The following is a 15,740-nucleotide window of genomic DNA, read 5'->3' on the forward strand; positions in this document are numbered from 1 at the left end:
CGAAGTGCAGTTTTAGCTATATTGATAGGGAAGGGGGAAATGTGGTGGGAAATAGTTAATGACTACATGCATGTTGTATCAGATCGGTTTTAAAGATGAATAGAGAGATTGTTGAAGATGCTGCATGGGATATGAGTGGAGTGGATGAAATGATAACAAGAGCGAGTCATGACAAAGAATTTGCAGATGCATGCAAAGCGAGTTGGTCTTGGTTAGGAGTGCGTTGATAGAAGTCATTTCCACAAACTCTGGTTGTTTACTCCTTATGTTTGTTATTGTATTCACAGCTTTATAGTTTCTTTTAATTTCATCTTTATACTTCCAACTAGTTTGGAACAGAAGGCCTCCTGTTATTGGATCTTAATCAGAGCCTGTATGTTTTCAATCTAGCCATTCATTCCTTATCTTATTGGTGAAGAAAACTAACTTCATCATGCATAGATATATTTGTTAATAATTTAAGAGGGGGAGTTTCTGGCTGTATCTGTTATTGTGAACATGCTTGTGAGAAGCAGGAAACAAGTTTATCTAGTTGATGTGAGTATGGCTTGACAAAGGAATAGTTTTTCTATCTCCTTGGACATTGGCATACCTTGTACGTACTGGAATTGATCCAACATTTTGAAGTGTTGATTGCATACTTCTGGTAGATTGAAAAGGGGCGGGTATTTTAATTGTCTAGGCCAATAGTGTAAATGGTGTTTCACGCATGCAAGCTGTTTTCCTGCAGGCGGTTTGAGCCTCTTATGGCAAGTCAAAAATAGCACAACCTTAATTTGCAACTAACCTTTACGACAGAGCAAGCAACTACCTATCTAACCTGTTCTGGTGTTCCTATGGTAGCAGTTCTAATATTGTAGGGTTCTAAGATTGAATTACTAGGGAATTCAGTCAGGCCAAAAATTGAATGTTAAGAATGCCACTTAAGAGATATCCTTGTTTATATACTTTTGGTCACCCCATCTCTTGCAGGTTAAGAATGCTATTACTAAACCTAATTCAGCAGGGTGTCTATGTTGAGCTACCATCTTGACCTGTTCATGAGGTCACTCTGTTATTGTTCTTGAGGATGAGCTACCCTCCAATCACTTTGTTGCTTGCTTGGCTTTTCTTGAACAGTAGTCTTGCTACGTGGAGGCACAAACCAGGTTTCCTTCTTGGGTGAGAAGTCAAGATATAGAAGTAGAAGCGACAAGAGGATTCCTCTTCAGAAGTCCAACAAGTTTGACTAACCTATCTGTGTTGTGTTGGTGTTGAGGCATTCCCTGAAGTCCATCAGGTTTGCCTGGTTCTGCTGATTGCACTGCCTCACCTTTCTTGTAAGTTAGTCATTAGTTAGTCCACTGTTTGGCTTTCTACCTAGATGGCACTTATCCTGGATGAGTGGTTGTTTTGATTTCTACGTGTTCATTTAGACTTGTTTGAGAGTCGTCTTCATCTAGGTTCACTTGGACTCGATTTGCTTAGGAAATGTTGGATTTTCGTTTTTACATGGGCGAATCTGCTTTTCTACTCTATTTAATATTTTGCTTCATATTGTTTCCGTTCCCCTCTGTTCCATCTGTATTTGGAACCTGTTTGTAGTCTGTTTACTCAGTTTCTGTTAAATCGAAATGGAGGTTCTAGCTATTCTGTACTTTTGTTTCCTGTGCGACTGAAAATGGGAAGGGAAAGAGCTTATTTGAGCTTAGTTTAGGTTGTCTTGCATTAATTTAGAGTTTTTGTGTCAACTTGTCAGACCAACCCTTTAACTAAATTTTTATCTTTCTCGGTAATTTCCTTCTTTAGTCTGCCACCCTGTAGTCTGTTTCATAAGTAGAATTTTATCTAAACCTAAAGAATATGTGAAATGTTAATCAGCACATGCTGTGTCCTTTATTACTATGCTTTATCCTTCACATTATATCGGTTTGAATCTTATGTAGTTTGCTCATTGCAGTTTCCTATAGATTGCTCTCTTCCTTGGATGCTGGTGGATCATGTACTGGAGTCACAAAATGGTGGTCTTCTTGAAAGTGTTTTGATGCCATTTGACATATACAATGACTCTGCTCAGCATGCCCTGGTTGTGCTCAAGCAACGTTTTCTCTATGATGAGATTGAAGCTGAGGTAACTTACCCCAAATGGGTTCTATAATTTGCCTGTTGACCATTTTATTTTTACTGTTACATTTACAAGTTACATAGTGATATTAGAAAAGAAGACATGCATATTGATGAAGTTTATCATGTCCCACATAATTTCTTGATTATAACTTTTGTGGAATCTAAGCTGCCTTCTCCACTCGCTTATTAGATATTTATAACAAAGAAACAAATAAGTGATGTCCTATTGGGACAATATTCACTTTCTAAATAAATTGAGCTGCATTTCTGACCTGAAAGTTTTACTTAGAAATTACAACATATTTCTTTATCAGAAATGATGCATAGACCACTAAGAAAGGTGAAATATATCTTTGCCGTCAAAGCAGAACCACCTCAGGCTTCTGCTTCTTCTACTTCTAACCAGGAATTTTTTCATGTATTTCTGGTATCGCTGAACCCTACAGTTTGCTAAGTGGTGCAGAATCCTAGGGCCACCCTTACTAAGTGGTGGACCATTGCAATAGATTATTCAAGGTTTAAGATTTTAAGTCACATGATGATTGTATCATCTTGAGGGGGTAGAGAGGCTGTGAGAACTTTCTTCGCCATAATATGCCAATATTATAGTCTATTCAAGGTTTAACATTTAAGATTACAAGGCACATGGTGATGATATCAACTTGAGTCAGTCGTGCTTGGAATAATGGCGACTGACTTAACTTTTTGAGATGATGGATTTAAGTGTGGCTGCATATATCATCTTGATCCTTTTGTATCGGTATCTCTTATTAGAACTTCTGTTTTTTAATCTGTTTGGATTCAACAGAAAGTAAATTATGCTTTGCTTCTGTTTGACTTTCTGAATACTTGCTAAATGGCTGCATATATCGTCTTGATCCTTTTGTAGGTGGATAATTGTTTTGATATATTTGTCTCGAGGTTGTGTGAGGTTATATTCACACACTACAAAAGTTGGGCTGCTAGGTATTCCCTTCCCTTTACTTTGCGTTTGGCCTATCAGGATTAACTAAAGAAATCCAGTTGTTACAAATGTGTTGCCAAATTCTCCAGTGAGCTGCTTGATCCTTCGTTCCTTTTCACATTGGATAATGGTGAAAAGTTCTCTGTCCGCCCAATGAGATTCACTGCCCTGCTGAACATGAAAAGAGTGAAGGTCAGCAAGATATCTATTTCTGCCTAACTGATGTTACCTGGCTTCCAGATGAAATTAGGCTCTATTTCTTTATACAATTTTCATTTTTTTCTTTTTTCGTATAGTGGGTAAGGGCCTTTTTATTCTGGAAAAAGGTCCAGCAGCCCACCTACTTAATTGAACTCTGGAAAACGCTGATAAAAAATAAAAATTAGAAGATGTGTACAAATAGTCTTTATGCTCATGGTTCAGAGTTCGTAAGCAGGGCTGCATTTCATTATTTTTCTCACACATATTTATAATCTACAGTTACTTGGAAGAACAATCAACTTGAGGAGTTTGATTGCTGAGAGGATGAACAAATTATTTAGAGAGAACCTTGAATTTTTGTTCGATCGCTTTGAGTCCCAGGACTTGTGTGCTATTGTTGTAAGCAACTGTAACTTTATCTTTTGATGCACTTGATCATTACCACTTAGCCATGTCTTCACCAAATTCTCTGTAGATAGATGGTTCTATAATTTGTTTTTGTGGTGATTTGATGTTTTTGATTTTTAATTAATCCAGGAGTTGGAAAAGCTTTTGGAAATCTTACAAATGACTCATGAATTCTTGTCTCGGGATCTCACTATAGATTCTTTCAGTATCATGCTGAGTGAGATGATGGAAAACATCTCTCTTGTTTCTTACTCAAGTCGACTTGCTTCTCAGGTTTAAAGATTTTCTCTTCTCTACCTCGGTCATGTTCTCTTTCTAGCACGTTAGTTGGGTATTTGAATGCTTACTGCTAAATTGCTAAGGCACAATTTCTCAAGATATATCTATGTTTTACTAAAAGAAGTGGTTTGATGTTATATTCATTTAGATATTTGAAAATGAGGAGATTCGTTTAAAGGGTCCCTTATAGGGATCATATCATCAGATATTTAGATCGTCAAACTTGTTACTTCGTATTAATATAGGTAGTCCCATTTGTGTAATTGTGTGTTTCATGCTCCCAATGCATTAAAAAGGAAGCTGTAGTGTAATACGTTTTCTCTTTCTACTATTTATTTTCTCGTAAACAAAAAAGATTAGGACATAGAAGTGGATATCTATAGGTATCATCATCATCCGCCTTTTATTCCCCAAAAAGAAAATTGAAGAGGAGAATGTTTGTATACATGTTGATATGACGAAAAGCAATGTCATATTTATAGCCGTTTTGCGATAAGCACTAGGCTGTAACTTCGGTCAATAGACCCATCTAATTACGATCTTTTTCTTAAGGGTGTAACTTGGGCTGGGGTAGCGTTTGGACCGCCCATACAACCTAATTCAAGCAATTTAAACAAATTCGATTTCAGAATTTACTAATATGGTTTGTATTAGGTTTTTTATATTGAATTCAAATAATATATTAAGTCAACTAAAATAATCTTCTGATCCAATCAGTACCTCTGGTCTGTTTTTCAAGTGGGGTTCAAATAATATATGGGTTGGGTCTTGGTGCAATAAAACCTAAATAACCCTTGTAAGCAGAATTAGACAAAAACAAAAGATGTGTCACGAATTATCACTTTCTAATGGTCACATGCTCAAGCTTTCGTTTTGCCCTCGGTTTCCTTCATCTCATGCATCTGGGAAAGGAAGCAAAGCTATTTAAGTAAGAGTTAGCGCCTATGGAAAAGGCTTTATTGCATGCTCCTCTATTCCCTCTCAGAAAATTTCATGTACCTTGTACTACAATTAGTTTGTCGATTCCATTTTCTTTTTGTATGTACTACAAGTAAAGTTGATGCGTCTTTTTCTTATTTCAATTTTCTTTTTTCTCGTTTTATATGTAATGCACTGGCTTCTTTTTGTTTTCTTTTTGTATGTATTAATGTGTCATATGATACAAGATATGCTTAATCTCTTTTCCCGCTCTTGTTGCTTTATTTAGTTATGATACTTTTTTGGGCATTTAAAGTATTATATGATTAAATTAGATTTTCATTTTTGTTGTTATAGTACTTTATTATTAGTTGATCCTTTATTTGTTTACTGGGATTTTGAAAAGAGAAGGTGTGAATTCTTTGTTCCAAATGTAATACAATGCTTTCCTGTGCATCAAGGTGTGGTATGCTACAAGTATGCTTAAAAGTTTCAGTATTGTGCTTTTTCAAGTATATGGTATGCACTTTTTTTTTTGCATTACCTATTGTACAATAAGATTCATTTTCCTTTTTTTCTTTTAATTTTCCCTAAGTTATTTGATGCACTTTTTGTTAATTCAAATGTTGTCTGGAAGAATTAAGCTTGTAACTGTTAGAGACTTCCACTGATATCTTAACTATTGACCTAACTTTATGTGTTGTTCCAGAAGTAAGACAATGCCTCAGTTATAGATACATTAAAGTATCATACAATATTTTAAGATTCTTGTTCTTGTGCTCTTTAAGTGAATAGTATACCTTACATAATGTAGTTTATTGTACTATTAGTGTTGATATATCTTATTATTAGACATCATAAAGTTATATGATGTGTCAATTATGCATTCTAGTATATCCAATGCATGTAAATTCTAAGAATTTGTAGAAGATTGGAGTTTGCTGTGCTGTAAATCCTCTTTAACGAACTTGCTCATGCTTTTATGTTCCTGGCATCCTTAAAAGTATCATGAACTTATAAAATATTCCTAGGGGTTCCATCCTTTTTTTCCAGAAAAAAAAGTATTATGAACCAAATTTCAGATTGAGATCTCCAACTTGTATTCCAACTGTAAAGATCAGTTGTAACTTTTAGGTGGTAATGTTAAATGCCTGTATACATGTTCGGATGGTTGTTACTTTCGGAAGAAATTATCAATCAGGATGACCACAAGTAATTATCATCCTCAGTGGTCAATGTCCATAATATATTTATCTGGGTGTACTGTTCTGTGTATTTGACACTATTTTCTTAAGGGATGATCATAATTTACATTATAATTGTGTAAACATACTGTGAAAAGAAATTAAATACTTATATATTACATGGAAATTAACACAGAAGATGTCATACAACATCTACATCATAAAGTGGTTTGACTCTTGGAAAAATCCTATTTGTTTCTTGCTGGTATTTTCTTGTATAACATAATGATTTTTTCATCATCCTAGATTTGGACGGAGATGCAGAACGATTTTTTGCCCAACTTCATCCTATGTAATACAACTCAACGCTTTGTTCGATCATCAAAAGTGCCATCAGCTCCTGTTCAGAAACCATCAGTTCCATATGCCAAGCCAAACTTCTATTGTGGAACTCAAGTAAAATATTATTAGGAAAAGTCATCAGTATATTGATTTGATTTAGATTCTCTGAATGCTTTTTGAACTGTGTTTATTGTATGTCATTTGTTACATGTTTGTCATTCTTGATGAAATTGGGAAAACACTTTATCATCCTTCAAAAAGCATTATAAAGGATATAATTATTTGTATATGTTAATATATAGCCTCAAAAGAATCTGCATGGAAGGTTTTCCCTAATAAATTAAATTTCCATGGCATTATTTGATTACTTTGTTAGCTACATGATGTTAGTACACACTTTGTCATCCTTGCAATATTGGTTTCAACAATAACCTTATGAATCATTATCATGATAATGTTTATTACGTTAAACATATGTTGTCCACTTAAGATGTTAGTAGCACTTACTCATCGTACCCTACAGACGGCCAACTTCATCCATCTCTATATTAAAATGGTGCAATTTTCCATCAGTATGGCCATCTAAAGGACAGTTATACTTCTAAATAACACCTTTGGCTTTGTAATAAATAGGTCAAAGCACAACTAATATTTTATCTTAACGTGTAGTTTATAAAAACAACCAGAAGATATTATCAAGTTGATGCAAGCCAACAAGAACATAAAGAGGAGAAAACTACCCTAGGGTTCCTGGACATAAATTTTATATGCCATCTCCCACTGCATACCACACTTGCTAAGTTTTCTTTTCTATTGCCCCAATGTCAATCTTGGCCAACCTAACTACTTCTCTCATCATCTCCCAGCCTTCTCTTGTAAATCTGCATCCTATCCCTCATTGTGTGGTCGGACATCCTTCTTGGCTACTTCTCCAGCTATGCTTGCAACATCTTGCTCTTCCTGTGAACACCACTAATGTTTTGCCTTCTATACTCATTTATTTTGGCTTAATCTAAAACCTTCATATCCTCATCTATTCCTCAATCCCCCTACTTCGTAACACTTTGCCTTTCGTGCTTGTTCTATTTTTTGTACATCGACGCTAAAACGTACTTCTGTTTCCACCTCTCATGTTTGTGTGCTTTATATCTCTTTGTACTTCTTTGATTTCTTTCTTCGTCTTCTTTTCTCTGAAACTTACCCTGCTAAAACATCTCAGATTTATCCAACTCTTTTAGTGGATAGTATTGGTGTGTATTTCATGCGCACTTGGTTAATCTATGTGGTTCTCAATATTTATGTTTTTTGTCTTTTTTATCTTTTTCATGTTACTTACAATTATATTATTACATTGGGGATTTTAGGAATTAAACTCTGCTCACCAAAGCTTTGCTCGATTGCATAGTGGGTTCTTTGGGTTACCTCACATGTTCTCCATCGTACGGCTTCTGGGCTCTAGATCATTACCTTGGCTTATCCGAGCACTACTGGATCATATATCAACTAAGGTATGTACACAGTTGTAGTTATGTGTGAATGACCTATTTGTAGAGTTTGTCTTCATACTGCTGATAGTGCTGTCTTGTAATTTTTGTTTCTCGAACCAGTTGTCCTATCATTTAGTGGCTCTTCATTCTTACTCTTAGACGTTCCCTTTACTCTGTTTTCCAGTTTTTTAACAGGTAGAATCGACATTAATCGTTGTAAAAATAGATATAAAAATACAAAATGGAGATTTAACGCTCCGTTGTACTGTACATCAGAAAAGATTAAAAAACATAGTGGAAGCTGTGATATTGTAGCATCATGAGGACCTAAGAAGCAGGGGTGCTTCTGCACCTTGCCCATTCCACGTATCAGGCTTTTGCAGCACAGTTCTTTGTGGGTGTGGCGGGGCCCCCTCGCTGTCCGGGGTTTACCATATCCAGAAATTATTGACCATGAATTCATGGGGATGCCAAAGCGGCACTTTGGGTCTTCGTTTTACTGAAAAGAAATGAAAATTTACAATCTGCACAATTAGAAATAAAGGCTGAACTAAAATACACACTTAAGAAGGTGTTAGTGTGTATCTATCTTAGATATTATACAAACAAATTAGGAGATAACTTTTTCACCTATTAGTTTGGCTTTAGATTATTGTGTGTGTATATATATATATATTTAGACACATAAATTTGTCAAGCAACTATATCCTGCAACATAGATACGTATGTGTTGAAGCTGAAACAAGTGTACTGACATTATGGTGGTCATGTTAAACTAAATGAAATATTATTCTTTTTTCTTGGTGCAACACTCTCTGAGTGTTCTGGGGATCTGAACCACCTGTGATTTCAACAATCTTTGATGGCTCTGATACTTGTTCCGAGTTTTGGCCAATGCTGTCTGAAAGCAGCTCTAGCTGTTTAGGTTACTTTCTCATTATTCCATTTTGGAATATCATACCTGAGTTCAAATTTTTATGATTAATCGACATTAAAATGATTACTTTACAAGATGTAGAGCTTATCTACTCTGAAGTTGGTACAGAGCTGGTTGTTCACCATTTTGTCTTTCAATGCAATTTTTTGAGCTTATACTTGCCGTTTTAGTAGTGGGGGTTATTCACAGAAACATTCTCTCTATCCCTCAGGGTAGAGATAAGATCTACATATATCCTATCCTCCCCAGGCCCTACTCTGTGTGGGCTTCATTGGGTGCGTTTGGTTTTACTTTTACAATGCTTCAGACAAACCCAACTCGAGGTTGGGGTTTGCAATCAGGAACTCTTAGGTATAGCTGTTAGCTTTCGGGGAGTGTTGCTGGCATCTGGAGTTGCTCTCAGCTTGTTTCTGCATGTATGTACATCAGTCACTGTTTAGCAGGTTATGTTTAAGAATTTAGAGGAGGTGATTATATTTTTCTTCTATATAAATTTTAACTACAAGGTGCATATAGGACTAAACTTGTGGCTCGAAGGCCCCTAAGGCCTCTGCAAGTGAGAACTATGTCTTTGGAGTGTTATTGTTTATTACTACAGTGTGCTAACCATTGCTCAAATCATCATCCTCTGCAATGTAGCACATCATTTTGAAATTCACTTCCGGGATTTAACTGTTTGTTCAAATATTCTTGTTCTTGATATCATTGCCATAGTCCAATGGTTTGCCTCAACTGATTCAGATAACAACCCTCGAACCGATGATAACTGGATTGCAAGAGGCATTGCCAAAGTCTATTGGTTTGCTCCCTTTTGATGGTGGTGTAACAGGTATGTGATCAAGATCTATCTTTATCTTTCGCCCTGTATGCATGTGTGTTATAGTATTCATGTATGACAATTGTATTCTCTCCCAATTGCATGGATATGTTGAATTGGAATAAAAGCATTGATGTGCAGTACCTGCAAAAAGTGATTTAGGCTGTTGACATAGTCTTCTAGGGTGTTGGTTTATAGTAGCATACCATAGTTTTACCAATTGTTGATGTAGTGAACTTTATTGATGATATCTGTTAACCAATTTCACTAGCTTAATTAAATAATATTATGCTACCAATTCTGCTGTGATAAACCAATATTCATGTAATATTTTCGAATTATGCTACACATGTTTTCATGGTCATATCTATGTATTATGATCCAATAATTCTTTAAACTCAAATACTTAGATGATGCATTGCAAATTGCTTCCAGGTCTGCTTGTAGCAGCCATAACCTTTAACTTGAACCATTAGGGATTGGTTGCAGAAGCATTTGTGTCATTCACCCCGGCGGCCTTAGGTTGTTGTGACACATCTACTTCCACTCCTTATGTCCTAACCACCCATTTTCCCTGGGTACTTTGGCGTTTTGGATGTATCACCCTGAAGATGCTCAAAGGACTTGGATGTATCATCCTGAAAGGTTTTTGCAGAGAGTTAGTGAAAGAAATGCTTCTTTGTATTATTCTAAAAGGAGCCCTACCTGTTTATAGGGGCCTCCACCCCTTAGGAATTCTTTAGATATAGGAGACTTCTTGATTCCTCTTACAAAATTTCTAACTTCTCAAAAGTATCAAGCATACTCCATATGGCCTTAGTCTATACTAGTAAGATACGAGAAACACTAGAACATTTTTTGTAACAATACAAGTCCCTAGAGTTTTTTAGTGCAATTAAGTAGCCTTCCTTGGTGGATGCGTTGATGACAGTTTGGTAGGGCCATGCAAGGCACGGATGTGGCTTCACCTAATGAATAGCTTTTGGCCCGTGAGAATATGCTCGTATTGACACAATTATATGCTCTTGAAAGAATATAACTAAAAGCTGGGTTTTTTTTTTATTTTTAAAATTAGTAGAATGGAGTCTTCTGAAGTCATTGACTCACTGCACTATGGTGGAACTTTCGTAATAAAGCTGAGGCAACAAGCGTGATTCTTCTTTACGCTTAGCACTTCTTTTATCAATCCGACTTCTTTCTCTTAATTCTATGCTCTTGTCAAACAACAAAAATTTTAAAATGGCAGGATATTCCCACTTCTTCCGATTTCCCTGAAGTCCTATTTGATAATTATTCTTCCTGACTTCCACCTCCCCACCACTTTTGGCAAGTGTATCACTTCCATGATTTGCAACCTTGCAGTGTTAGTGTGCATGAAGAGAACCAACATTCATATTTTTGTTAAGGTTACTAAACTCTGAACTCCCATAATGCACCTACATTAGAAAAGCCTAGTGTCCATGGAACACATACTTCTAAAACATGTAGGTAAGAGCATTTTGACTTCATAAACTTTACATCAACTGAAGTAGACCTTCCAGCAATCGACCGTTGTGCTGGATCCAAATCTAATGCAAACACAGCAAAACATATAGAATCAACAGTGGAACAGGTTCATGTGTAGATGAAAACCTTAGAAAATATTCCCTCAAGTTAAGGTTAAAACCACATATACTCCCCAGGGACCGATTTGTAACTTCATCTGATACTAATGATCATATTGCTATCCCTGGTGAAAGTGCAAAACAGGCTAATTGGGAAGATGCAGCGAGTTATGTACATAACGTATGCCTAACCCGCATATCACAAGCACACCCACACTCACACTGATACTGAATCCTATTATGTTTATATACTCAAGTGTTGACCATTTCCTGAATCTGTTACAAGAATATGTTTAGTTTCTTTGTGGTACCTATCTGAACTATTCTTTGTTTAGGCTGTATGCGGCTTGTCAAAGAACTTCTTAAGTGGCAGTCAAAAACGGAACTTAAAACAGAGATTCTACATGGGATTAAGGAGGTTGGAAGTGCCTTATATTGGATGGGGCTGCTTGATATTGTTTTGGTGAGTTCTCAGTTTGTTCATGTCTTGTACATTAATGGAGCTTATGACTGCACAACTACTACATTTGGTCCTAAATTACATTTTCCAAACACTTGTTGAAAATATGAATATGCTGGTAAACGTGAAAGGAAAAGGTATTAATTATGATGAGTGACCATATAAACGTAAGCGGAACAAGTGGTGAGCGGTTAAGATGGAACTGGCATCCACAATATGCAGAAATTAAATATTGTAGACTTGGTGCTAACCATCATTGTTGGCTGGTATCACATACAAACAAGTTTCTTGATATCAAAAACTTAACAAATCAAAGGGAAAGAAGAAGAAGAGAGGGATATAACCTTTTTAATTTTAGTTTACAAATCTCAGGGACATGAATATGTGAAGCTCCCGCACAGCTCTAGCTTATTCTCAATTTCATTGAAATGGATCAAGTAAAAAGTAATATCACAAGTATCTTACTAGATAGTCATTAATCTCCTGAAAGAAAAAAGTACTTGTAAAAGATTTTCAATAGCTTTCTCTGACATTTTTGTGGAGCTTTTTCTTATAATTTTAGATACCTACTTCATGGAAACCTTATATGCCATAAAAAACTTAACAACTAATTTCTCAGAATTATATGACATAATAAATAGCTGCTTCTTACTCTTTCAATACTGATGTTCAACAGAGAGAAGTTGACACAACACAGTTCATGCAAGTGGCCTCATGGTTAGGCTTGATACCTGGTGCAGATGGTCAAATACTACAGTCACAGGAAGAGGGAAGTAGCCCTGTTGTCACTCTCTTCAAGTCAGCCACTGCTGCTATTGTATCAAGCAACCCTTTAAATCCCACACCCTTCTACACAATGTCAAAACAGGCCGAAGCTGCTGGTGGGTATACTTTGTCATTCCTGTTGGTAGATAATCTGTACATTCTTCTCCTTGGGTTCATCTTACATGCTACTGAAACAGGTGTACTTGGTTTAATTTAACAAAATGAAAACTGTTCATTTGTTATAGTGACCTAGTAACTTCACCATTTGTTGCTCTCAGCTACTCATGATGATGGTAAAATGAAAAAAGTGGCAACGTATTAAATAATTCCTTATATAGTGTCTTAGGCTTGTAGAATAATTTGCACATAGCTAAAGTTAAGGTGTTATGAATTAAGTAGTGAGTGTATAAGATATTTGCGCATTAAATTAATTTTGTCAAAGTGCCATTATGTTCCATTCTCAACTTGCAGACTTACCTTGCTTACTTTGCCAATGATCTGGACTTCCTTTTTGCTATTCCTATACTAACAAAGGCATACCATTTTGTGGGGTTTGTTTATCAGTCATTGAGACCTTTTAATGGATCAAAATTTTGTTTGTTTCAGATTTATTGTACAAGGCTAACTTAAATACTGGAAGTGTGCTTGAGTATGCCCTTGCTTTCACCAGTGCTGCACTGGATAAATATTGCACCAAATGGAGTGCTGCACCAAAGACTGGGTTCATTGACATTACCACATCAAAGGACTTTTACCGTATATTTAGTGGTCTCCAAATAGTAAGTGATGCTTTCATTATTTCACCTCTCCTTGAGATATTCGATATTCCTTAATGTTATTTTTCTATATGTTTATAGTACTTGTATTAGGCTTGATTATATCTTCTGCTACTAGGTTTTAGTTGACTGTCATATCATATGGAATACTCCATCCGTTCCAAAATAAATGTCTAAGATAAAAGAACACAGAGTTTTAGAAATATATAACTATTACACTTTTTAATATGATTTTATTTGCAGGAATACTTGGAAGAATGTATGCAGGTACCCCCAAACAACCATGAAATGTTGGGTGATTCAGTTGCATGGGGTGGTTGCACAATAATATACTTGCTTGGTCAACAACTTCACTTTGAGCTCTTTGATTTCTCCTATCAAGTCCTCAACATTGCAGAAGTTGATACTGCACCATCAAATAAGACTCCTCACTTTGCTCAGGTCCAATCATTGTCAACTAAATTATTTTTTCAAAAGTTCTGGATCATTGATTTCTATATATGTTGCCAAATTATATGCATCTTCCCAGTTTATTAACAATGGGAAAACTCATTTTTGATACACTCGTGTTCTACACTGATGCTGTCTATACTTTTTCCAATCATGTAAGAGATTTGAAAAGCACCAACATGATCAACCTTAAGGCCAGATTTATCCATTTAATTGCCATGGTTCAAGAACCCAAATCAGATCCACCAATTATATACACACAACACTAACGAAATTGAGGGGCTGTTTACCCAAACACTTTCCCGGTAAGCGCTAACCGGGTACGAGTTGTCACCCTCACTTATTAGGTCCTTGCCATCGCTCTTAGCGGGTAAGATTCTCGGTCCTTGCCATGTTCATCCGGTGAGATATGTGACTTGCTAAGTGCTTACCAGGTAAGCGTTTGGTAAACAACCCCTTAGTCAGAAAATTGCAAGAACTTGTTGCAACCCATAATAACCTTCTCCAGATATTCTTTCTAAAACAACTCCTATCAAAGATCTTGATTTCATAATTAAATTGTGAGGATGTAGTACCCTAAACAGAGGAATCAATACAAGTATAAGTTATTGCTGAAAAAGGAGAATATGCTCTTGAACTACCTTAGGATTGTTATGATTCACTTAAGATTATTATGCCCTTGCTTTTATTTTTATGCCTTTCATCAAGGGTTGGTGGTGGTTTTTGGTAATTGTGGCGATCTTCCTAGTATTTATAATGTATGTAAAAAAATTAGAAAGGAAAGATACATTGATGAAATCATATTCATTCTTTCTTTCTTTGTGGCTTAATTTTGACAGGGATGGGAAGTGCTATTAGAGGCTATGAAGAAAGCACGGCGATTGAACAATCACGTATTTTCAATGTTAAAGGCACGGTGCCCTCTTGAAGACAAGCAAGCATGTGCCATCAAGCAAAGTGGAGCCCCTCTTCATCGCATCAAATTTGAAAACACGGTATCTGCCTTTGAAACATTGCCACAAAAATGTTCCTAGAAGACATACAATCCAACCTCATAATGGTCTTGGATTTGGATGCTGCATCTATTTGTATTGTATATGTGGTTACTTATTTGGTAGAAGGATGTTGATATGCGTTTCTGCCTTTTTTTGGATTGGAGGTCAGGTCTGCATATCTTACCCCTCATATCCAATCTCAGAGTGGGAATATTGGGTTAGTTTAGTGTGGTCATTTTGATATATGTAGCGAGTGTTCAGCAGACTTGTGTTGTGATAGTTGTTGAAGATAGGTTTATTGAAGATGCAAACGACTTGAGTTTGGTCCAATGGTCAGATTTGTATTGTCTATTACCAGTGGCTGTTTCTTAATTAATGTGATTTATATAAGTCCAATAAACAATCTGAAGGTTGTTCTACAACAACTTGAGGTGTAGTTGTTGCACTCTAAGGTTCCTAGTACCATAATCCGTACATAGATGTGTGGCTCTTTTGCTCGATTTTAATTGGTCTCGTTCTTTGTTGACTTTACTCTATAGTTGGTCTTAGGGGCCGTTTACTAAACGCTTACCCATGTAAGTGCTACCAAGTTACATTACTGATGTTCCCAAAATCATACAAATCAGAGTTAATCTTCAAGAACAAGAACAAGATTGAGTAGAAAGAGAATTTCACCAAATATTGTATTGTATTTCTTGAGAGAAGGTACAAGATGATTTACAACTAATCTGGAAATTATGAATTGAACCAATGACAATTAAGAGAGCTAAAACTATTTATGCTAAGGAAATTCTAAAGACTAACTATTACAAAAGCATTACAATGAGAGAACTTGAATACAACATTTAAGCATAAACTTGAACCTAACAATCTCCCCCTTTGAATTCAAGGTCGAGACATTGTAAATCTGTTCTTTCTAAGTCCGAGCAGTATCTCTAGCATCTTTAGTGCATTCCGATACTGCAATTTATCATCAAGCAAATCCAAGGCATTAATCAACAAATACCTATCCTTTGGACTCATCCTCTCCGACTCCGTAGCTCTATC

At 36.0% G+C, this 15,740-nt stretch overlaps 1 protein-coding gene across 8 annotated transcripts in view; it reads left to right on the plus strand.

The window, feature by feature from the left end:
* LOC112524372 (protein PIR) overlaps nucleotides 1-15,144 on the plus strand; it is a 57,852-nt gene extending 42,708 nt beyond the window's left edge. For 5 of the 8 annotated variants that reach the window (XM_025134156.1, XM_025134163.1, XM_025134157.1 and 2 more), the window contains exons 19-31: nucleotides 1,940-2,110; nucleotides 2,996-3,072; nucleotides 3,130-3,262; nucleotides 3,551-3,670; nucleotides 3,809-3,952; nucleotides 6,367-6,516; nucleotides 7,767-7,910; nucleotides 9,541-9,655; nucleotides 11,583-11,710; nucleotides 12,384-12,588; nucleotides 13,079-13,251; nucleotides 13,492-13,689; nucleotides 14,538-15,144. In XM_025134156.1, the coding sequence (XP_024989924.1) occupies nucleotides 1,940-2,110; nucleotides 2,996-3,072; nucleotides 3,130-3,262; nucleotides 3,551-3,670; nucleotides 3,809-3,952; nucleotides 6,367-6,516; nucleotides 7,767-7,910; nucleotides 9,541-9,655; nucleotides 11,583-11,710; nucleotides 12,384-12,588; nucleotides 13,079-13,251; nucleotides 13,492-13,689; nucleotides 14,538-14,732 (1,953 nt within the window). In that variant the 3' untranslated portion in view covers nucleotides 14,733-15,144. The remainder of the gene's footprint in view (nucleotides 1-1,939; nucleotides 2,111-2,995; nucleotides 3,073-3,129; nucleotides 3,263-3,550; nucleotides 3,671-3,808; nucleotides 3,953-6,366; nucleotides 6,517-7,766; nucleotides 7,911-9,540; nucleotides 9,656-11,582; nucleotides 11,711-12,383; nucleotides 12,589-13,078; nucleotides 13,252-13,491; nucleotides 13,690-14,537) is intronic. The other 3 variants (XM_025134160.1, XM_025134161.1, XM_025134162.1) reach the window with 3 other exon arrangements.
* The last annotated feature ends 596 nt before the right edge of the window (nucleotides 15,145-15,740 follow it).

This window comes from Cynara cardunculus (assembly GCF_001531365.2).
Source record: "Cynara cardunculus var. scolymus isolate 2C chromosome LG 13, CcrdV1, whole genome shotgun sequence".
In the NCBI taxonomy this organism is placed as follows: Eukaryota; Viridiplantae; Streptophyta; class Magnoliopsida; order Asterales; family Asteraceae; genus Cynara; species Cynara cardunculus.